Genomic DNA, 24,782 nt, shown 5'->3' with positions numbered 1-24,782 from the left:
GGGCTCTTTAGAAAGAACAAAAAACATGAAATGTATGTGTTGAAATAAATTGAGAAATCATCGAGGGATGAATCCAAATGTACGTCAAAAAATAATTAAAATGCGGCGCTGTCTGAAAATATATCCACACACACACATGCACAAACAGAATCCCCAAAGGCCTTCAGATGTATTCAAAATGCCTTACATGGCTCGACTATATATAGCTTCAGAGACCCAGATTCCCTATGTAGGCAAGGAACACACACACACACACACACACACACACACACACACACACACACAATGCTCTGGCATAACATCCCAACACATTAGCACAATCTGGAATACTCGAACACTGCAATCTGAAAACAAAAGCTCTCTCTCTCACCCACACACACACACTCTCACAGCGTGTAGCGAGGGATGAAAGAGCTGGATAAAGGAATGAGACTAATGGAGGAAAGTTGCTTAATGACAAATTGTCAGATTGCAGAAGCCATTTTCTCAGCTCGTCATTTAGCTCTTTCATCCCGGAGCGCCGTTAAAATATTCCTCTGCTTCGGGCTTTTGCTCGGTCACACTTTCATTTCTTCTTAGTCGCTCCCTCGCATTTTCTTCCCCTCTCTCTCGACGTTCTAGACACGACAGCAGAAGGCCCACAATGCCGATGTGCTCGAAAACTGGGTCATGAAAACACACGGCATGCTCACCAACTCCATATATTCTGTCTGCAAACACTAATAAATAGAAAGTTTAATTCATTGCAAGGTGGAAGCAAATGTGATGTTAACAGCAGCTAATAAAATGTATTTCACTTTACTGTTTTAATATGAGGAAGCTTGTGTTATTGCAACTTCCATTATCATCATTTATTTATGGTGTTGGCATTTGTACAGGTGTGAGAGGGAAATGACATTTAAAATGTTGAGCATGAGCATTAACATCCTTAATGGCACTACAACTTTACTCTGCTTCCTGCACATAGTACAGAGTGGAATTCAACATTAGTTAAGACCCATTTAGAATAAAATAGAAGGAAATTTAGGACTAATTTTAAATGTGAAATGTGTGAGAACCATGTTTGCTTTGATTTTAATTCACTACATAGAAAATGTGATTTAAAACACACATGCGTAAATTTTTTCTCCAAGACAGGTTTTCTTGCGCAATACGGCAATATACAATGCAATGTAACTATAGAATACACAAATGTGTATTGTCCCAAATAGGCATCATAAGCTTAAAAAAAAGAGTAAAGAAAGAAACATAGCCTACTGATCCTAAAAATGGCCCAAAAATGTCAGTATGATGAGCAGTAACAAATTATTGACACAGTTTCTTCTTGTACACGTTTTCCATTTTCTGTCTGTGATCAAGTCATCACATACAGTATGACCTATTAAAGTACAGCAGTTTATAAAATAGAAAAAAATAAATAAATAAAAAAAAATGAGTGGCTGACATAGATAGGTGCCACATGCGCATTTAATAACCCAGTGTGTTGGATTTAGGGCAAAATATTGCAGAAATGTAATATAATATAATAAGTATGTTTTTTGTGTGTATTTCACCTGAAAATAAGAAATATTGCATTTTTGCTACATTAGAAAGAGATGTTTATATCTACTAAGGGAGTGGGTCTTTGTTTTTGGAGATAGCCATGTTGCACTGCCATGTTTCTACAGTAGCCCAGGACTAAACATGGGCTCTGGATGGGGCCATTTGCATGTTTGTGATGTCCACAGTTGCCAGCCACCCTGCTGCGATGAGAGTGACAGAAAAACATTTATTTTCTTTTTATTATGAAACTGTTCTATTCGGTATTTTTACTGGTTTAAATCCCCATGTCTGTTTGCTTTAAAGAGGAAGAGACCTCTGCGGGTAATTCTGCTCCGAGTAAAAACCTAAGGTGAGCACACATAAAGTTATCAGAGTAAAAAGGTGAGCACACATTAGCAGGTGCTAGGCTAGCAACACGTCGACGCAGACGAGCTGAACAGCATTGGAGAAACACTGATTTGTAATGTTAAACTGCTTCATTCATTGTTTTTTTTTAAGTTTAAATCACCTGATCTGTTTTTTTTTTTTTTGGAGAGGAAGAGACTTCTACAGATAACTGTTGGTTGCAATTTGCAATCCTCACTACTAGATGTCCCTAAATCCCCCCTAAATCTTACATACTGTTCCTTTAAAGAGGTTACAAAAGAGGTAGGTAAATCATGCCTACATGTGTACTGACTTCATCGAGATAACATTAAATAGAAAAAGTTGAATAACAGGAGAATAAATATTTAAAAGCAATTAAGAATGTCTCACTGCATTATTTTCCATTATATTACTTTTTTATTTATTGTCACCTGCTGTCTGGGTTTGTGCTTTCCTTTACATATATAGACATTTCTACCATACGTGATGCATTAAATTCACCAGAATGCAGGAAATGAACTATTAGTATTACAACTACTTAGGTCTGACCTTTAACAAACTGAGCTACATGAAAAGAGTGTGATGTTAATCACATGGCATGATATTCATACAGGATCACAGGTAAAACAGTTATTACAGGTTACTGCGCCCCAAACTATGGAGGTAACAACTGCTCTGCCTGGCTACACTGAGCCTCACAGAGCAGGCCCGTCACTCAGACATCACATGTACCACACAGTCGTAAACTTGTGTAAGAGCAAAGAACCACTGCTGCAATGTTGTATAAGAACGCAGCCTCAGCCAGAGGCGAGTGTGTAGCCACATTCAGAAAGCGACCCATACTGCTTCTTCCACAAAAGCACTCACTTTGTGCCGTTATATTCACTGGCTACCTTCTCAGTTCGAGATTATTTACTTACTATGTTTTCCTTTCTTGCATAAATATATTCACAGGGCATTTGAATACATGGGAATACATACTGTATAGATCATACTGTAAATACTCATACTTTTCTTACCCCATCTCTCCCCATCAAGGGGAAAGACACAATAAGAAGCCTAATCTGCACTCAATAGGAAGGAATACAGTAATAATGGAGGTGACATAAACTATTCAAATTATGGCTTGAGACTATCATAATTGCTTTTGTGAATTTGTGTGTTTCCTACTAAATGTTTTACATTATATTATCACCCCTTTAAACCTTAAATTATTTTGTCTTTATTAATAAATTATGTATTACTGTATATTATTGTAAAACAGTGGAAGCCATAATTAAATCTGATCACCAAAACAGCCTTCTGCAACATCGCTTCCCACCCACACCAGAGTTATTATACTTTGTATTTTTACATTAGTTTATTTAAGTTTTATGATATTTTAAATATTTGTTTTAAATTCAACTTCAGTTAGTTTCCAGAGTAGGTTTGCTCATGTCAGTTTAGTTTTTTATTATTTTCATTTTCTTTGTTTTAGTTTGGTTTTTGTTAGTGTCAGCAGGGATATTGTAGTGGGGGTAAAAGTGGTTGACTACCCAGGGCACCTTAAAAAGCCTGGAATGAGAAGTTTGTTTTGTTTGCTTTTGTTTTTATTTCTAATAATAAGTGCCATGAATAAGTTACATAAATAAATCAGTTGGATGACCAAACTTTATAAAAATATGTTAGAGGTTCTCTGAGGCCTCTCTCACCCCTTATAGGCAAAACAATGGTTTAGTCCAATTATGCAGCCAGAGCTGAGTGACTGCTTATGTTGCTTTAGCACCAACATAGACTGTAAACGGTCATGTCTTTCCCACAGAGACTGCTTATACATAGGGCATTGTAATTGTCGTTTTTTTTTGTTTGTTTGTTTGTTTGTTTGTTTTAGCATAAGGTTGTTTGTAAAGGGCAAAACTTGAGAAGCTGGGAATAGTTATGACAATATAAACACATGTTGCCCAGGCAATTGACTCATAGTCATGGAAACATCCCAGTTCCAATGCACCAATGCCTCATACTTGTTGTGTCGACAAATTTAATGACATTGACAAAGAATAAAACTAAAGCTATTTTCTGTAGGCTATCATTTTTATTTTGTTTTAGTCATTAGTCATTTAGCTGCTGCTCCCTCTCTCTGGAAATCTCTACTGTCCCACATTCAAAAGCAAAATACTCCAAGTACACTTTATCTTGTTTGTTTGTTTTGTTTTCTTCTGTCATTTATTTATGTAAAGCATGTTTGATCATTTTTAAATTATTATATTTATTATTATCATTATTGTTGTTGTTGTTGTTGTTGTTGTTACATTTTATATTATTTTCCCCATTAGCTGAAACCAAAATCTCTCTAAACTGAACTCTCTGAAGAGAAGGTAACATGCACAACATCTATGTAATAAATATTTCTTACAACTTTATATTTTTCCTCAGAATGTGGCTTGTATTTGACTAATTTAGATGTAATAATTAACATATTTGTTTGTCTCACTGCAGTACATCCAATAACTTTGCCCAAACAAATAAAGTGATCATCTGATTGGCTGATGTGAAATTTCTATTTAACATATTATGATATTGGCCTGGCTGCCCCCCTGCGCGGGCTCTGCAGATGCAAACCAGCTCATTTTTGTCCAGGTGTTTTTATGTAACAGGACAGAGTCCCTGCTAACAGTGTGAGACCATATGGAACCCACAGTGATGGATGTGTAACAGTGTAGCGCCATCTACTGGGACGCATCCCAGCTGTTGATTGATCTGTGGGTTGTGTAATGATCGAGGAACATGAGGACAGCGTACAGCAGTAGCAGCAGCCTGCAGGGTGTAAACACTGCTCCCGCAAACAAGATCCTGTTTCCATTCAACAGCTTCTTTATGCAGAGAAATGCTGCTTCTGTATTCATTATTCCACACACACACACACACACACACACACACACACATGCTGCACACACACTCAAAATGTGAACACAAACTTGGAGGGGAGACAGTAAATAAAACATGAGGAAAACATTGGGAGAAAAAAATGATAAACTTGTGATCATTAATCTTCATTCTTCCCAAAACAAGAGCGTTCTTTTTAAAAAGCCACTCATTATAATGCAGGTTCTATACAGTTCAAGTCTGAGCCTTAATAACTCATCACATGTGTAAACTACTTCATGCTTATATTAAAAAAGTGCAACATTTTGCTTGTTATATGGATAAAAAATCCAGAAGAGCATAGACTGTATGGAAGTTTGTGTTTGCTGATATTAAAATCAAATCATCCAACCCTGTAACGCCATTTGTATCATATTTGATACACAAGTTTCTGAGATTTCTAAATCATCACCAAAATCAATAATTACCTGACAAACCTATTGTACGCATTGTGCTACATGTTAATTGCCCTCTAGACAATTATCAGTAAGCACATGAAGTAGAGGTTTCTTATTCAAGTCACGATAGCCTATGTCTAAGTCTATGTTGCAACTCACATGGCTTACAAAGAAAATCATTTTGCTATTTTTTCATCAAATTATTCATTTCAAATTACAAAAACTTGTGTTTTTATTTTATCATAAAGTATATAGTAAGTATAAATTAGTATTTTACATTATCACACACATTCATTTAAATTATATAATGACACCAACTAAATATTAGAATTATGTCTTTTTAAGACACATAGAGTGGAAATTGGTGTATCCATAAAAGGTTATATATCCAACTTTTTGTGTGACACTTGCGGTAACACCAAAGAGCCATCCCACAAAATATAAAATGAAAAGACAAGAGTAAACTGAAATTTGACAGTTTTGTAAAAAACTGATAGAAGAGAATGGATACATAGCAATAACTCATATTTCTAAAGTTATACGCAGATACGGTGAGTAGAGGGGAGTAAAGGATAAGTACCGTAACTACAATAAACTGAATTGTATTCCTTTAAATGTATGTATGAAGCAGACTGTACCACCTGTAAACTGAACATGAAGTCTTATAGTATCATGTTGTATCACATCGCATGGTATCGTATCATATATCATATCATATCATATTTTATCGTACTGTAAATGTATCATATCATCATATTGTATCTTTAGTTAGAAAAGCTGCAATACTCTAAGTTACTGTCCACAAATGTTTGTATGTGCATTGTTGTGATATTTGATATTTGATATTTGATACTAGTGATATATTATTATTGGTAAGATAAAATACAAAAAAGCAATAGGTTAAATAAGCAGCTAAATAAATTAATAGATATGTATGTACACATACAATATGTGTGTGTGTGTGTGTGTGTGTGTGTGTGTGTGTGTGTGTGTGTAGTGTTTATATATGTGCTTAAACTTCCCATTTTCATTCTATAAAAAAACTAAGATAAATGCATTTCTTTAAAAGCTGGGTGTATCACACTTGATACACACAGAAAATAGTGAGAGTGAGAATTGCAAATAGTTCAGTAAACATCATCATTTGAAATAATAATAATAATGACTTAAACATTAAAATGTTCCTTTTTTTACTTTTCTTAATTTCCATATCTGAATAACTGCCAAAATTACAGTATAATAAAAACCACCACCACTGACAAACCATTTTCTGTGCACTCAGCATCACACTACCATACCTGAATACAAAATTGACCTCTCATTTTTTTCATTTCAAATGGAAGAGTCATTGTGTGATCTAAACTTGAAATTAAATTGTACAGTGACTTTTGCATTCGTATTGAAAACATTTCTTGGTTTAGTTCATTTTTGATTCTTTGGAGAAATAAGTCAGAGTCCAGTGATTATCAAATCAGCCTTATCAAAAATTATCATAAAAAAATGATTATTTCAGTTTCTTTAGAGAGACTCTAACATCAGCACTCATTTCGAATATACAGGGTTAAATCCAGTTCATTAAAGACCGCCCAGCGCCAAAACCCCAACGCTGGAAACTAAACTACTGACACTCAGTGTCACTCAGTAGTTGACGACAACTAAATCAAAGTAATGTATGTTTTTTTTCATGCTGTTAAAGCTTTGTCTACAATATAAACACTGCAGTAAAACAAGCCGATATGAACAAGTATGATCAGATTAGAAAAACAAAATTACTAATTAAAGGTTTCCACACATAAATATATATATGTATATAATGTAAGTATATTTTCAATAATGCACATATAATGGGGAGCTCCAGTAGCTGATAGAGGGTGCTCCCCATGTACTAAGGTGGTATCCTTACCACAGCAGCCAGGTTTGATTCCAACGTGGGGCCTTTGCTGCATGTTGCCTCCTCTCTCTTCGTCCCTCTTTCCTATCACTTTCTGCATGTATTATAAATAATTGCAAAAAGGCCAAAGTAATAATTGTAATAAACTGCTGTTTAGTCCTTTAAAAAAAACTTCACAAAAGTCTCAAAGATAAAATCTTTTATATTGTAGTAGCCTACTGAGAGCATCACTAATTAAAAGAAAAATGTGGGTGCTTTACAAAAAAAAAAAAAATTGAACCTAGACATCACCCCAACAGAAACTTATCTCACTGTCATTTAATTACAAATAGTTTCTTTTTGTGATTAAAGTCACACTATTACAGTCACAACTGACCAAGACACAATAAACTGGGAGTTCTGAACCTAGCAACAATATGATGTAGGAAGAAAAAGCATTTAAAAAAAACAACAAACAAAAAAGTCATATCTGGCACACACTGTTAACATGGTACTAAATGTTACGCTTTTTCATCGGATGTAAACAAACTGGATGGCCCTGATCCATCCTCTCTCCAACTGTCAACATTTCTGAATCTTTCCTGACTTTCACCTGCTTCATCCTCAAAGAACTGGAGGAGAGCCCCAGTATCAGCTGTACACAGTTCAGCATGATGGCAGGACGAGAAGGACTGATGCCTGTCAAACTGGCACAAACTGACACTACGCATTTCCAGATGCTCCACATCCAAACACTCTTTGTTTTTCTCTTATTTTGCCCTCAAAGTATGAGCACGCACTCATTCTGTTCCACTCCGCTTCCCATGTCCAGCAGCAGCAGCAGACAATGACATGTACACAAGATGAAGATTCATGTAGACAAAATTGCAAGCACACATACACACTCACATACAAACACACACACACACTCACTCACCTGCTGTAAATACATGAAGGTGAGGGCGGCACAGGACAGCTGAGGACAGGCGTCCACGTTGGGTAATGCCACGCATGTTCCTCCAGGATGCTGCATGTTCCCTCCTCTAGCTGACAACACAAACCCCCGACAATACACAACCCTGCTCTGAGCGGCGAGGTAGAGAGAGCGGTGGGATAAGCAGAGAGACAGAGAGACAGAGAGAGAAAGAGAGAGAGAGAGAGAGAGAGAGAGTGAGTGAGTGAGAGGGTAAAAAAGAAAGAAAAGAAAGAAAGAGAGAGAATGATTGGTAGAGAGTGAGCAGAGAGATGGAGCTTCAAAGGAAGCAGCAGCCGGTCCCGTACGATGGAGACCCGAGTGTTTTCTGCTCGCAAGAAGGCGGGATGAGCGCGCGCAGAGAGAGAGAGAGAGAGAGAGAGAGAGAGGGAGAGAGAGAGAGAGAGAGAGAGAGAGAGAGAGCGAGCGTGAGGTCTGCTGCAGTGTGTGTGACTCAGAGTGTGTGTGAGAGAGAATAAGTGTGAGTCTGACTCAGTATGTATGCATGTGTGTGTGTGTGTGGAGGCAAGCCAGCAGCCAGTGCGACTGCGGTCGCTGGAGCGTGAGGGAGGCAGAAAATTGTCTGTGTGTGTGTGTATGTGTGTGTACGAGAAAGTGAGGGAGTCCAGTGTGTATGTGCAAGTGTTTTTTTTTTGTTTTTTTTGCACAAAATGCTGATCTCTCTCTCTCTCTCTCTCCCTCTCCTCTTGATGAATTGAAGTTCCCTGACATGTGTTACTGGAGGCGATCAGGATGCTGACTGCAGCCACAATAGAAGCCTCTCCCTCTCTGAAGTGCCATCATTTGCTGGCAAAACTTTTTGAGTCTCGTGCAAAATACCGAACTGTTCAAAAAGAAACAGCTCAGCGTGTTTCTACATGATGTATCAATCAGTTACTGCAAAGAAAAAATATACATTTGAAATATAAAAGTATGTGAAAAAAAACATTTGAGGTTAATTAAGCCCACATTTAGTATTAATGATGAAGTATTACTAAGTAGAGGTGTTGACTTGAGTCACATGACTTGGACTTGAGTCAGACTTGACTGATGACTTTAGACTCAACCTCGTAAGATAAAAAAAAGAAACTTGAAACTCGACTTGGACTTTAAAACCAAAGACTTAGAACTTGAGACTTTTGACGTGAAAATACTTGATATTTCCCCCAAACCTAAAGATTAAAGAGTTATTTAAAAAGGGAGACACAAAGCAATTTATTTCCCAAACGCTATTCACACCCAGCAAGTCGATATTTAATTCCCTACATGATCCACTTTGTTTGAACCAATCCAGCAACATCCAATCAAGTTTCAGAACCATGAAAATACATGTTACGTTACTGAGTGCCAGTTAGAGAAAATGATACCAGAGATCATTTTATACAAAAAACTATGTGGCTGGTCAACAAAAAACAGATTGCAGTATACAAAATGTACAGGTCGAAAATTACAGACGGACACACAACAACCTCCAACTTTGTTTGACATTTGAAGTTGCACTGAACAAGTCGAGGCTAATATTAACACAGCTTAATGACTAGGTAACTTTTTAACAAATAAATGCAAATTTTAAACAGCATTCGTGATTTTTGTAAATTTAATATTGGCATTACTTTTATTTAAGATTGCATTATTACCTGTTTAGGACTCAAACTAAAACTTGAGGACTTCGAACTCGTCCAGCCCATTCTCACTTCCAACTAGTCTGTCGCTTTCTCAGTGATTTTGGCATTGGGTACCAATGTGCAGAGGCACCTTTCATGGTGCTTTACTATGCACCGAGTGACGGCTATTTCTAAGGCTGCAGACCACAGCTTAACACGTCAAACACCCCCGCTGTGTCAGTGGATGACAACGTCAGACACCCTTTGCAGTGGTAGAATACGCATTGAACAGCGGCTATTTCTGACACTGGCAGAAAATACTGTAGTATAAAGAATGAGAAAGTCTGTACAGAGTGGGTAGGAGCCGTGTTTGACTGTGTGTAACAGCAGTCTGTGGTTGGTTATTTACACACAATAACTCTATCAGGTCAGGTCAGTGTCCCCCTAATATGGGGTCTGCCCATTTGTCCGACAATCCATTGGTCCGACATCCCATTGTTCCGACCATATTAAACCCATTGTTCCAAAGTCCCGTTGTTCCGAAATCATCATGATGCCCTGTGGTTAAGGTCTGGTTAGGTTTAGGCACAAAAACCACTTGGTTAGGGTCAGGAAAAGATCATGGTGTGGATTAAAATGAAAAAGAAAGTGGCAAACACATAAGCCGTGAGCCTGCTTTGCCTCAAGCCTTTCCCAGCTGACCCAGAGAGCCGGTCACGGCGCACCATCAAGGCAGAAATACGCCCGCCGGGAGCTGTTCAGCACCGCGGAGAGCTCCCCACACAACCCGGACCCCAGAGTTAATAACAGGAGGTTATGGTGTTTCATTCTCTCCTCTCTATGACACTTGTATCTCGACCAGTAGTCTACTTTTGTTGCGTTTGCCGATCCTCTATGGTACACAAATACAGTATAGTCTAGTATAATCACATATCAGAACAACGGGACGTCGGACTAATGGGATGTCGGACCAATGGGCTGTCGGACCAATGACATGGTGCCCCTAATATAATGTAGGGGAAACACTGAATCAAGCAAGAAGACTCATTATACCATTTATGTATTATATTGTAATTGCAAATGCAAATCGCGATATTGTCCACCCAAATCGCAATGGCACATTTTTTATCAAATCGTGCAGCACTAGTAAGAACTGTACTTATTTTAAGCCAAACCATGATATTTTTTTCTAAACCTAACCACGTGCCTTTGTTGCCTACACATAACAAGGGGCTTTAATTGCCTAAAATCTAGGGGGAAAAAAATATAGTGATCATAATAATAAAATGTTTTACTTACGTAGTGAGTTCATTGAAAAAGATTATAAGCATGAAATGAGCTGGAACTGTACCTTGGGGACCAGGCCTTAGTCTGACCTCCCATAGGTCCGACTACCCATAACTCCGACTACCCGCTTATCCAGGTCTACGGCGAGTTTTATCATTTTAGTCCCATAATGTCGTCTGCCCATTAATCCGACCATTTTAATGCCATTATGCCGACAGTCGGATTTCATACGCAGTAGTCCGACTGCCCGTTAGTTCGACCACAGCACTTCTAACAGAAGCAGTCTGTGCATTTCTCCCTCACTGCGCCAGCACGGACTGTGAGGACAGTTGCGTTTATCTCATCGACAGGAAATGACATCCATCTGCTATATGTGACGTACATGCCCTTATTTGGATAACACATCCTGGTATTCCCCACACATAAAGCCTATTGACAGTGTATTGCGCTCTGGCTGCAGATGTATATTAAGCATTAATCCGTTCTTGCAGCATGTCTACAGAAAGTATTTTGTTATAGACAAACCATCCATCTGTCTGTCATCTCACCTGTACTAACGTTTTGCCTAGCCTTGACCAGCGAATTCATCAGCTTGTAACAATTTGCCAACAACAGAAACTGAGGCTTATGTCACAACGCTACTTTTACAGGTCATGGGAGGCACAGGTTCACATCGCCAAGCTGAAACCCCTAATATAATTATATAATGAATTGTATAAAAATGAAAAGGACTCCTATGGTTAGTTTAACTCAACTTTAGTGTAATTAAATTAAATCAAATTCAAATTAACACGCGTCTGGCTCGGACATTCACTCAATTAACACAGCGCGTCACGCCGATACAGAAAACAAATAACCCCACAAATAATTCCCCTTAATAAAACACAAACCCAATGTCCTTCCTTCCTGTCCAGGGGCCTCATTTATCAAAGAGGGTGTAAAACCGACACTAAAAGTGGATGGCTTACACCCAAAAAATATAGACCCTTTTCAGATCTATCGAACTGTATGTATGCACTTCTGTGTGCAATTTCCATTGATAAATCACACCTGAACCCAGAGAAGTGTGCGTGAACCCACCTCATATCCTGCCCTCTGCACTCCATATATGGTCAATACAAACTGGCACCTGAATGAAATACCATATAAAGTAGGCATTTGCACACTGGAACGTGTGGAGTGAAGTGAAGACGGCCGGAGTACAAATGGATGGAAACAGACAAAAAACGCAATTTATCAGCTGCTGTGACACTGAACTGTCTGTGGTATGATTTATAGGAACAGGAACATATAACTAAAAACGCGTAGTCTTAAAGAATCATAACAGAGATAACACATTATAATGTTGGACCAAACATTTTCCCCTCCGGAAATTAAGACTATCTCATCTAATCAGCCACAGCCCCGGCCTCACCAACAAGCATAAATATGCTTGTCCTCGACTTTACGGTCATCCTCAGCCGTGTGTCGGACCCGGCACCGTCCCCAGGACCAGCCGTGTGTCGGACCCGGCATTGTCCCCAGCACCAGCCGTGCATCGGACCCCAGCACCGTCCCCAGCACCAGCAGTGCATCGGACCCCGGCAACAGCCATCTGCCGCCCACCGGACCCCAGCACCAGCCGTGCACAGGTGCCTGAGGGTGACCGGTTGGGGGTCCTCACGTACGCAGTGCTGGAAGTGCAGAGGGAGACCCTGAGTGCCCAGAGGGACACGGCAGCTGTGGTCAGTGCAGTTGCGCAGCAGTTAGTCACCATGAAAGCGCATAACACACCATCACCACTGTCCTAGACAATAAACAGACGCAACTGATGTAGAGACTGATGTAACGCAAACAATTAATGATAAGTTTACGGTATTTTTTATACGAGTAAAATGCAAGAGGTGTGATTTTGTTTAGTTTTATTTTGGCTTGAGTTGAGGGACAGAAATGAAATGAGTAGGCTATGTCGTGTACTTGATCACATCTTGATGACAATTTAATCATCAATTATTGCCATTTGGTTTGATGGTGTGCTGGATTTGGTGTGTGAGGATCATTACGCAGACAAGTTTGAAGCAGCAAAGGCCAAGTGTGGAAAATAAATCAATATGAGACAATAAATAGGCCTGTTAGAGGAAATGATCTTGCATTGAGATACATTTTGTGGTGAATTGGGCCATTATAGACATGACAGTGCATTAATAAATCCCCACGCTCTTCCTCTCTCCCTCGCAGATTGCAATTCACTGACTCAGCACCTGCGTTGCCAATTCCTCCTATAAGGGTGCACACCACGGCACGCCATGGTCAAGTGGGTATAAATGTCTGGAACTTTTTCCCGTCAAGTTTTGGTTTGATAGATCACATATTTGGGGGAGAAAAGTGTGTACGCACAAAATGGGGGAAAAAAGAGGCCCCAGAACGCAAGGCCACTTTTGGTGCCGTGTAAATCAAGGTAAGACATGATTTTATTCATAACACTCCCACTGTGCATTTACTGCTTGTTTATTAATTCCAGTCACGTTTTATGTGAGATCCTGCTTGTGTGTGTGTGCACCTTGAATATCATATGTGAGGCTATTTCATAACTAAAATGGTGGTGAAAATATTTAACTTTGCTAGACGGCATTTCTCTGAGTCATTCGTTAAAAGGAAATCATTTATTTGCTGAGGAAAGAAGGCAACATAATGTGGAATTATAGGTTAAACAATCTTTGCTTCCTTTAATTTAGTTTGGATAACAATAGTAGCCTAATAGTAGCTGCAGCAGCAACAGCGTTAGTTGCCAACAGCTGTCTTGTTTTTATGTCTTTATTACAGATATGCGACATTATTTATCTATGTACACTGTCTTGGTTCATCATGTCAGAGGTAGTGAGTTTTGGAGTATAGACATTTGTTTGTTTTTGCATCTTCAGCACCAAGGACAGCGCTCAAACTACGGTAGTTCTTGTCTACTTTTGTCATGTGGTGAATTCTACTGTTGGCCTCCTTATGGAAAAAATGTAATAACATTTGCATTTGTTAGAACTTCTGAATGTTAATTTGTGTGTAGCTTATGGCAGCCAGTCAGCAGCCTAGCGACTGGCGATGTGCGATGGGCTATACAGCAAGAAAAAAAAATAAAATGATGTCACTCATTCATTCATTCAGTTGGCAGCCCCCCCACTTAAAACATCTTCCTGTGTGTGGGGAATACCAGGATGTGTTATCCAAATTAGGGCATGTACGTCACATATAGCAGATGATGTGATTTCCCCTCGATGAGATAAACGCAACTGTCCTCACAGTCCGTGCATAGACATTGCAGCTGTTTAGTGGTACCGCTGCTCTGTGTTTACTGAAAGGGGAAAGTTGCCTGGTCCCCCCTGAAATGTAACTTTACTGCGGTCGGATTTTTGGGAGGTCGGACTAATGGGATTCAAATACTAGGTCGGACCTTTGGGTAGTCGGACTAATGGGTAGTCGAACTGTGGTGGCCTAAACTGCCACTACCTCGTGTTAGTATTTCTTTGTGTTTTAACACCAATTTTGTTTCAGTTTAGAAAAATCACATTGCACATTTTTTGTTGAAATAAAATCACTTTTATTGTATTTATGGCAGTTGTTTCTAATTTGGGTGCACACAATTTAGTTAACAAGCTGTCACATGGTTTAATTTTCTACATCATGATTTAATTTGCATTTATGGTTTAATTTCAAAGTAATCCTTACCCTTGTTTGTCTTTTGTTTGTTTGAGCTCTCCTGGCAAAAGGCTGTCGGTTACTTCAAGATGGCTTTTTAAGCCCTGGCCACAGGAAGTGGGAGAGACCATCCAGGGGGAAGGAAGGAGAAGCTTGGACTTTTAATTCATCATTTTCAATTCAAGTTTTTGTCTGTGTTTTTTCAGTTAGTAAAGACAATTTAGTTTTTTTGTAAATAGTTTGTTTTGATAATTTGATTGTGGTTTTCTGAGTTTGTTAGATGTTTAGTTTGAAGTCACCTTAGTTTCCCCCTTGTTTATGTTGGACTAGTCCTTTGTCTATTTAAACCCCCAGCATGTTTCACTCTGGTTAGCTCTGTTTGATTATGTTTGTTAGGTGGTAGGTTTAGTTTTTTTTGCTTAGTTGACCTCTTTTAGTGTGGGCCCAGGTTTGGTTTATTTTTTACCAAATTAAGTTGAATATTTTGTTATTGATTTATTCTTTGCAAGTTTAATTAATAGGAGTAAGATCTTTTCCACACCTTTGTCCCATGCCTGATTGCTTGGTCCCTTTACACGAACCATTGGGTGGTTGGACTGACGCCACGCATCCCTGTACCTTTCCTGTGTATTTTGAAAAGACTGTAAGCATGTTAACAAGCGTGGATTGAGACACTGTCCGTGAATGTCTAAAACCAACACAGAAGGCCACCAGCCACATCATATTTTGACGTCTGGGTCCACTGACAAAGCAGCCGTATTAACAAGTTTGGATGAGAACAGGTTGACTCATCAGTCTTGACTTGGGACTTCATTCTGGACTTGCCTGTCTTGACTTTGGAGTGGAACGACTTGAGGCTTACTTATGGCTTGCAAAACAATGACTTGGTCACTTCTCCGCTAAATACATATATTAATTCAGAAGTGTCATTATACTCACTGAGAACAGCTTTATTTCTTAGCAGAAATGAGAAAAATGCACACAGTAATGGCAATATGTCTAACAGTAAGTAAGTGATTTGATATCTGCTTGAGCAAACAGGATGAGCTGCTATCAGCTCCGGACCCTGCAGCCTTTATTCAGAGCTATTAAATCAATGATATGATGTATGGTACACTTCAGTGATCTAGTACTGCACCTCCTTTAAGTTGGGGGAATCCAAAGAGACAGACCAAAAAAAAGAAAAAAAAATGTAGAGGCTGAGACCAAGACATCCTGACTTTTAGTCCCTACTTTGGGTCAAGCCCAGAAAGCATCGGATATGACACTCTCCATGGACCCCACTTCCTTGTAAACACAACGTGATCTCCCAGAAATGGGTGAAATGACCATAACTTTTGAGCACTGCATTACAGGGTGGTAGCACATAATGTGTGTGTCTAGTAGGGATGGGCAGCACAAGCAAAAACACTATTCGACAATCCCCCCCCCCCACACACACGCACACAGAGATCCATTCATCATTATGCCAGTGCCACACCGCCCGCGGAAGTGCTGCGAAGCGCGGCACACCGACATTCTCGCCCGAGCCGGAGCACATCCGTTCACATCGGGCATTTCTCCACGCCAGTCAACAAGCGGTTCTGCTCCCAGCTGTTGTCTCCGTCACCCGGTTTGACACATTCGCTCGCGGCTCTCTGCTCACGCAGAAAACTGACCAGACAGCGACACGATCACTGCAGGGCGCGAGCCAGCCACGGAGCTGCACGGTGCGGCGCTGCTGGTGTGGATGACACAAACGGTTAACATGGGCGCCGAAAGGAAACTGGCCTCGCTTCTCGGCGCTTTGAGGCTATTCGCAGCGCTTCCGCAGGCGGTGTGGCCCTGGCGTTACGGTCCCTTGCCGCCTCCTGTGTGCCTCGCTCTCAAATGACTGTGCATACTTGTTGTAGACTTGTGATGCGCAAGCTTTGCCTCACGGAGTTTGCACTGCACCTCATTTTCGTTTATTTTGTCGAAGTTGTTCCACACAGAACTTTTTGATGACTGTAGTAGTCTCTGCATGTTTCTCCTGTTTGTAGAAGAGCATCAAACTAGCTGGTAGCCCATCTCACACCGCTGTAGCAATCCTATACTGCCCTCGTGCGGTTAGGAGCTGAATTGCATGTCAAATAAAGGGGGGGGAATACGACGGCGAATAGTCGCATTAATAGTCGCATTAAAAAATTGCTTTTTCAAAAATAAAACGACTATTTGAAATTCGAAAATCGTGACCCATCCCTAGTGTCTAGGTCGAGAAAAAGGTTGTTTGTCAATAAAATAACTACTTTTGTTATGGGTTGGCTAATAGGCACAAAAACTACTTGGTGAGGTTTAGAAAAAGATAATGAATTTGGATAAAATAACTTGTTACAGGGTGGCACAGTTGAGTTTAGGCTGCGAAACTCCTTTGTTAGGTTTAGAATAGTATTGTGTTGTACCAAAACTACTTGGTTAGGTTTAGAACAAGTCTTGTTTTATGGTTAATACATTTATAAGTAATACGTGTGGGATGGCATAGTTAAGCTTAGGCACCCATTTAACTTGGTGTGGTGTAGAAAAAGATTGTGTTTTCAGATAAAATAAATACTTTTCCTACACTTAGGACAGCACAGTTGGGATTAGGCACCTAATTAACTTCTTGAGATTTAGAAAATTATTGTTTTCAGATGAAATAACTATGCTTACATACGTACGTATATAACATATGTACGTACGTAACACTATGTAACTAAATAAAGGATGTAAGCACGTTAAGTTAAAGGAAATCCATGCTGACTTTTAGTTTCAGATGGGACACAAACAGCAGTCTCCTGGATGAAAGTCCTGTGTTTGTTAACCCATGTACGACACCTACCTCCTCCACATGTGGACTTTCTCAGTCTTCATACATGGCACATGAACAGACTCAGTGACTGAAATAATAGTAAAAGTAATAAAAATAGGACAAGAATAACCCGATGACATTGAACACGTCGTGAAAGACATGATTGGTGTGGACCACGGTGTGGTGTGTCATGTCTGTCGGCCAAGTCACGGCATGATTTTATGACTCTACAATCATGTAATGTGACATAGTGACTGTCAGAATGGGTAGAAATGTCGTGTAGTGTTAACCAGGCATTAACAAAGCGCCTTGGTGGCCACAGAGGACATCATACAACTATCTGCACAGACTGAGTAGGACTGACATTGCACTCCTAAAATCAGCTGTCATTCCAGCCAGCAAAATTCAATTTACCAACTGAAGTTGGATTCTAACTTTTCAGTTACGTTATAGTATGTGCACTTTTTAATTTGGAATATAAACTCTCTCAAACTATGATTGTCAAATAAAAATACTTAATCTTTCAGGCCAAAGTACATCTATTGCAAACTTGCTTCCAATGAAAGCAATATCTTGCTTCTCATAAAGAGCTGCCAGATGCTGTAAGGATCTTAACATAGTACTTCAAATCTGAGAAATAAGGGTTTGGCTTTTCTTTTTTAACCTTTATTTTAGGATTTTCAATATAACACAAACACATCATTTTAACAACTCAGCCTTTGAGAGTGTTTGAGATAATCTAGTACAGGGCTCCAAATTCTGACAAATATTTGAATCTTATTCTCATTAGAGAACCTTAACCTTTCTAAATACAATACATTCATCAGCTCTCTTATCCACGAATAATAACAGTTAGTGCACAGTCTGACTTCCACATAAGTAGAATAAGGTCCTGTCCAAATACCCGCACTTGCGCCCTTGTGCCCCTTAATTGCGCACTCCTGCAAAGGGGCGCAAGTGCGTAGGGTGTCCCAGTTGTCTTCTGTTGTTTAAACCTGCCCCCTTAATACACCCCTTCCGAAAGTGCACATCAGACCTCACTTCGCTGAAGGATTTTACCCAGAATCCTCCGTAGTGTCGTGACGCCCTAACACTGCACAGCTGGCCAGTACAACCATAGACATATATATGTAGACGTCGCATCGAGCATTGAGCCGTACGTCAGCGTCGCCACCATATTGGATGTGGCAAGGCTGCGCTGTAAACTAATACAAGTAAACGGACTTAATTTCATCAAGCGCCTTTCTACAAAGACATTTACATTAATGCCTCTCGTTTATTCATTCACACACGCACTAATATACTTGGGAAACAGTTAGGCACCAAAAACAATGTATTTGATCTTCTCAGATGGCTAAGATAAGAACTTTATTGATCCCACACAGGAGTAATTCACCTTACATCAACTATAGAGATAGTGCCAAAAACAATACACAGTATATGTATGTATATATATATATATATATATATATATATATATATTTACTGTAGCGTTACTCAAATAATAGTAAAGTAATAAAAATAGGACAAGAATAACCCGATGACATCACACACGCCGTGAAAGACGACCGGGGATAATTGGTGAGTACTAGCGTGTAGCATGTACCAGGCATAATGCAAGTCCTGAGTCTGACATATGTCTGTCAGCGAGTCCTACTCCACCTATTTAGAAGCTCCATGGCTTCTTTCAGACTGATAGGTTTAACGTTACAGTATCTCCGTTATTAGAACCAAATGACAGCCGTTGCTGTTTCGGAGCTGAAGGACCAGCGTTCTAAAAGTAACGGAAGTAACTGATGTCTTGTTTGAAAATGTACTTAAGTATTTGATTATTCAAACAGCAAACTAACGTGTTAGGTTACTCGTTACTGCAAAAAGTAATCAAATTACTCTAACGCGTTACTTTGTTACGCGTTATACCCAGCTCTGGTGCCGGAGCGCACTCTGGCACATACTGAACCATTTGTATTTGTATCGCTGTCGGAATGTACCATTCGTTTATTGAGAGCACTCCACTGTGAGTTGCAGAGTACACTCTAATTTTAGTGTAGAGCGTCAGACTGAATTTACAAATGCACCATGTCAGGTCACTCACTCTCCAGGATTGCGATTGTTACTTGAAAAAGTAAACACTGACCAACAGGACCAGACTGGCCGATCCGTATGCTCTCACTCAGCGGATGGATGATTTGACAGGACTGCTGAAGGTGGGATGGATGGCTTTGTGGTTGATTACCATGCCAATCTTACAGAGAAGGACAGCACTTGAATGGTTTTCTCCACTTTGTTTTGCTACTGAAGCTAACATTAGTTAATGTGCTAAAAAAGTTAGCGCTATGGAGAAATCCAATATTCCTCCTAATACCTCCCCAATTTCGGATGAGGTTGACATGATAACCTTAATACACATAAAGTTATTCAACCCATAACAGTAAATACTTTTTCCTTGACCTGATATGAAGTGCGCGCTGCACAGGTGAGCATTTTTGATGATCGCCTCCGTCCAGTCCTTTCATCTTAACGCATTTAACCACAATAGTCTTCATTTTTGTTGACGAGCAGTGGCGGCTGGTATATGATAAAATTTGAGTTTTGAGCCATGACTTCACCCAACTCACTTTTTTGTAATAAGGATTTCTAAGACGAAGTTCTCTTTTTTCATGAACCATGCAGCGGGCCGCAGATCGCAGTCAAAATAAGTAATCAAAAGGACAAGCACAGAGGTTTCTGCGGTTTTGCAACAATGTGGAGTTTGTTGCACAAAATTTAACCAGCAAATCTGCCTTGTGTTGTTGTGTCTTCACAGTGTGCATCATCACTCCAGTCAGAGACTGCTGCATTCAGATAGCTGTAAAGAGTCACTAGAGTAAAGGGAAGACCTTCAGTACTACTACAGAAAGACCTTCAATGACTACAGAGCTGCTAAGATTCACTCTTTGTGTGTGTGTGTGTGTGTGTGTGTGTGTGTGTGTGTATAATCACGTCAACTGGTTGAGAAGTGTAGAATAGAAGTGGAAAGACAAAGTAAAAGACAAAAAGGTTTGTGGGATTTTACAGAGAGATATGCTGATGTACATCCATCCTTTAGAGGACGAGAGGTACCGGAGCCAATCCCAGCTGACATGGGGGGAGAGGCGGGATACACCTTGAACAGGTCGCCAGTCAATCACAAGTCTGACACATAAAGTCAGACAGTAATTCATGCTCAAATTCAAATGTGAAATTCAACAATCAACCTGGGAGGAAACCAGAGAACCTGGAAAAAACCCATGCAGACACAGGGAAAACATGCAAACTCCACATAGAAAGGCCCAAGCTGCTCAGCAGATTCCACCCCAAACACATTTTGCTGTGAAGTGACAGTGCTTACCACTGCACCACCTTTTGTGGGATTGCCTTCACCAAATACAGTGACCAAAATATTACTGAACGCAAGTGGATGAGCTGTTGGCCTGCTCTGAGTAGGCGGCGGCAGAGTCCGAGACACACTCATTCTTGGGAAAAGATTGCAGTGCGCCATCGGATTTGCAACGCCACACCCTCTACCATGAGAAAATATGCATTGTCATTTGAGTGAGAAAGAGAGAGAGTATATTATGGGATGAAGCAGAACACTGCAACAGCATGGCTGCAGGCTACGAGCTGCCTTTTATTCATTTGTTCGACTTAAGACACGCTCCCCTTTTTTTCTGCTCTGTGCTTTATCGCTTCCACCTCCATCCTTTGGGCACATCTTTATGTTGCTACCACACATAGACCCACACACATAAATACACACACACACACACACGCCATTATCCAAGCAATTGGCATAGCTCCTCTCCACACAAACACCTTCTCCACTACTCAATAATTCCCTATTACTATGAGAATTTTCAAAAGTTGGATGAATTTAACCTTAAGTAAAAAAAAAAGAAGAAGAAGAGCTTTTTCATATATATTTCACACATAAACTGAATTTACAACATATTCTCGAATAAAAGGAGGTCTTCAAACCTGTAGTCTAATCACTGACATGGTAAATTCAGCATAATTTCCACAGCATTGTTGTGCTGAGCACGCAATTGACTTTTAGGGGAAAGGGGCAGGACGGGTCCTGCCGATGGAGAGGTCCCAGTGCTATTCCTCTGATTCATGCGTTAATTAATCTGTCCCTAATCATCCTTCTGATTTAACAGTAAGGGAGGTCTGATCTGGGCCAAAAGATCGTGCTTGACCCTTTATGAACCTGCACAGTTTCTGTCCAAGCCTGACCAGAACCTGATCCATGGCAGCAGTTTTGGGCTTGACGCTGATTAAAAACCCCAATTTCTACTGTGAAAAATATATGTAATACATTATATTTTTATATAAATAAACATTTATTACAAGCCAAGGGCTGAGATGTTTCCTCAAACCACTTCTCCTTCCTCTCTTCCTTACTTCAGTAGTCTGTCGTCTCATGCACGACAGGTTCGGCAGAGCAGGCTGCGCCCCTCAATGCATCTATTGCGCATAGCGATCCATGGTGATGCAGCGTGCAGATGGGATCATCACTCTTCACTGCATGTTCTGCACATCTCTCCCACTGCTGGGGTGGAAGATACAATAACTGCGGACCAAAGCGCCTTGCAGCCCCCCACCTCTCTCTCTTTCTCTCATTTTCCATCCCTCTCTCATGTGCTCACTGTCTTTCTCTCCCTGGGTTCTTCTCTCCTTTGTTTTATCACTTCCCCTCTCTAAGTCGCAGTCCCCCCTCCCTTCTCCTTTCTCCCTCTTTTCCTTGATTCAGTTCATTAAAACTCCTGCCATTTACCAAGAGAACTGCCAGTTACATACATACAAAAAAAAAGGTAAATTGGCAAGACCCTGACCCGGCCCAACCCAACCCAAACCTGTCTGGGCGGGTCAGGCCGGGCCCAGTCAAGCTCGGGCAGAGAATCTGAGCTTTAGTGTGGAGCTTATTGCGAAAATTAGGCCTATCCTGACCCGAAAAGATGCAGAAAAATTGGTCCACGCTTTTGTTACCTCAAGGCTGGATTACTGTAACTCTCTATTATCGGGTAGCTCTAGCAAGTCCTTAAAAACTCTCCAGCTAATTCAGAACGCAGCAGCACGTGTACTAACAGGAACTAAGAAATGAGATCATATTTCTCCTGTTTTAGCTTCTCTGCACTGGCTCCCTGTAAAATCCAGAATTGAATTTAAAATCCTATTGTTAACTTATAAAGCTCTAAATGGTCAAGCTCCGTCATATCTTAGAGAGCTCATAGTGTCATATTATCCCACCAGAACACTGCGCTCTGAGAATGCAGGGTTACTCGTGGTCCCTAAAGTCTCCAAAAGTAGATCAGGAGCCAGAGCCTTTAGCTATCAGGCTCCTCTCCTGTGGAATCATCTTCCTGTTACGGTCCGGGAGGCAGACACCGTCTCCACATTTAAGACTAGACTTAAGACTTTCCTCTTTGATAAAGCTTATAGTTAGGGCTGGCTCAGGCTTGCCTTGTACCAGCCCCTAGTTAGGCTGACTTAGGCCTAGTCTGCCGGAGGACCCCTCTATAATACACCGGGCCCCTTCTCTCCTTCTCTCTCTCTCTCTCTCTCTCTCTCTCTCTCTCTCTCTCTCGTATTCTATTACTGCATCTTGCTAACTCGGCCATTCTGGATGTCACTAACTCGGCTTCTTCTCCGGAGCCTTTGTGCTCCACTGTCTCTCAGGTTAACTCGTATCACAGCGGTGCCTGGATGGTGTGACGTGTGTGGTTGTGCTGCTGCCGTGGTCCTGCCAGATGCCTCCTGCTGCTGCCATCATTAGTCATTAGTCATACTTCTACTGTTATTATACACATATGACTATTGTCACACATGTATACTGCCAGATATTAATACATACTTTCAACATATTGTACCACAGTAGCCAGAATTATAACTATAATATTATTACTTTCAATAATGTTGTTGTAAGCTACTGTCATTACCTGCATCTCTCTCTCTCTTTCTCTTTCTCTGTCTCATTGTGTCATGTGGATTACTGTTAATTTGTTATGCTGATCTGTTCTGTACGACATCTATTGCACGTCTGTCCGTCCTGGAAGAGGGATCCCTCCTCAGTTGCTCTTCCTGAGGTTTCTACCATTTTTTTCCCCATTAAAGGGGTTTTTTTGGGGAGTTTTTCCTTATCTGCTGTGAGGGTCCAAAGGACAGAGGGATGTCGTATGCTGTAAAGCCCTGTGAGGCAAATTGTGATTTGTGATATTGGGCTTTAGAAATAAAATTGATTGATTGAGCTACTGGCTGGCTCAGAGCAGGTAGTCTGCTGTAGCTCCGCTAAATTCAAAACCTACCCACTTTTTAGCATTTCGATGAAATGCAATGGATTTGCATCAAATAAGCTCAAATATTTAATTTCACTGGTAAAACCGTCACAGTACAGAAGCTAAAGACGCTCTAACTTCCGTTTCACACAGACCTTAAATTTTGAATTTCTTGTGCTTTGAAATTATGCACTAATGTGCTTTGGTAAATGATTCCAAAACTCATATTCAAAACGGACATGGTTTGCTAACAGAAAGTGTGATTGCGTGTTACAAAAGAGAAATGAACAAGCAAAACAATGTCTCTGATAAATGACTGAATGGTTCCACAGGGCACAGCTGGTATTTTGTGTTTGTTTGGTAGCAAATGAGGAGATGGATACAACCTGATGTTATGAGGATGTTGACTTAAATGCCCTCTCAAACACACATACACACCCACACCCACACACAGAATGATGTTAAACTGACTGTGCATGTTTAAGCATTTGTGTGCCAGATGATATTGCCTTTTTAGTTATAATCCACTCTGTAATGTCGACATGCCTACTAGCTCAGGATGCTATTTGTCAACTCCATTTTAAAAATGGTTCACTAAGCTTGCTGAGGCCTTCACGAAATGTTCTGATATCCTAATTTGATCACAATATTACCTTCACATGCATAAATAATATAAAGGCAACTGTCAGACAGGCATTTTGTTTTTATAAAAATTGTGTTCACATGGTGAATGTATTTGTTAACAGTATCAGAAATAGACACAGATTTAGACATTGCAATGCAGTCCTTTGCCCAATCTGGGCCAAACACACTGTTCCAAACAAATATTAAGTTGAATGTCTATTCTAAATGCACTTTGCAAAATAAATAAATAAATAATGATTAGGATACTTAATAATATGTTTTTTGTTTGTTTGTTTGTTTGTATCCGTCTATTCCAAAGGACAAAGAATCTAACACAGAAATCACCTAATGGTAAAACTTACAATACATGGTCTTAACAAACCATTTTTTCAATTTGAAAAAAAAAAAACCCCACCAGCTTATTTATTTCTCACGAATGGTTAACTCACATC

The 24,782-nt window shown here is 40.1% G+C and overlaps 1 protein-coding gene across 12 annotated transcripts in view; it reads right to left on the bottom strand.

The window, feature by feature from the left end:
* The window catches only part of rbfox1 (RNA binding fox-1 homolog 1), a 567,561-nt gene that overhangs the window by 220,644 nt on the left and 322,135 nt on the right, over positions 1–24,782 (bottom strand). For 3 of the 12 annotated variants that reach the window (XR_007447797.1, XM_049560290.1, XM_049560289.1), the window contains exon 1: positions 8,015–8,585. The exons of 5 other annotated variants lie outside the window; for them this stretch is intronic. Coding sequence is in view for 6 of the 7 variants with exons in the window: in XM_049560290.1 (XP_049416247.1) it covers positions 8,015–8,110 (96 nt within the window). In the remaining variant the exon portion in view is untranslated. Of the gene's footprint in view, positions 1–8,014; positions 8,588–24,782 lie in introns of those variants that run through there. 4 more of the 12 variants (XM_049560288.1, XM_049560287.1, XM_049560280.1 and 1 more) reach the window with 3 other exon arrangements.

The sequence above is a fragment of the Epinephelus fuscoguttatus genome, linkage group LG19 (assembly GCF_011397635.1).
Source record: "Epinephelus fuscoguttatus linkage group LG19, E.fuscoguttatus.final_Chr_v1".
Classification (NCBI taxonomy): Eukaryota; Metazoa; Chordata; class Actinopteri; order Perciformes; family Serranidae; genus Epinephelus; species Epinephelus fuscoguttatus.
Note: the sequence above shows the minus strand (reverse complement) of the source record. Positions and strands in the feature narration are given on the sequence as shown.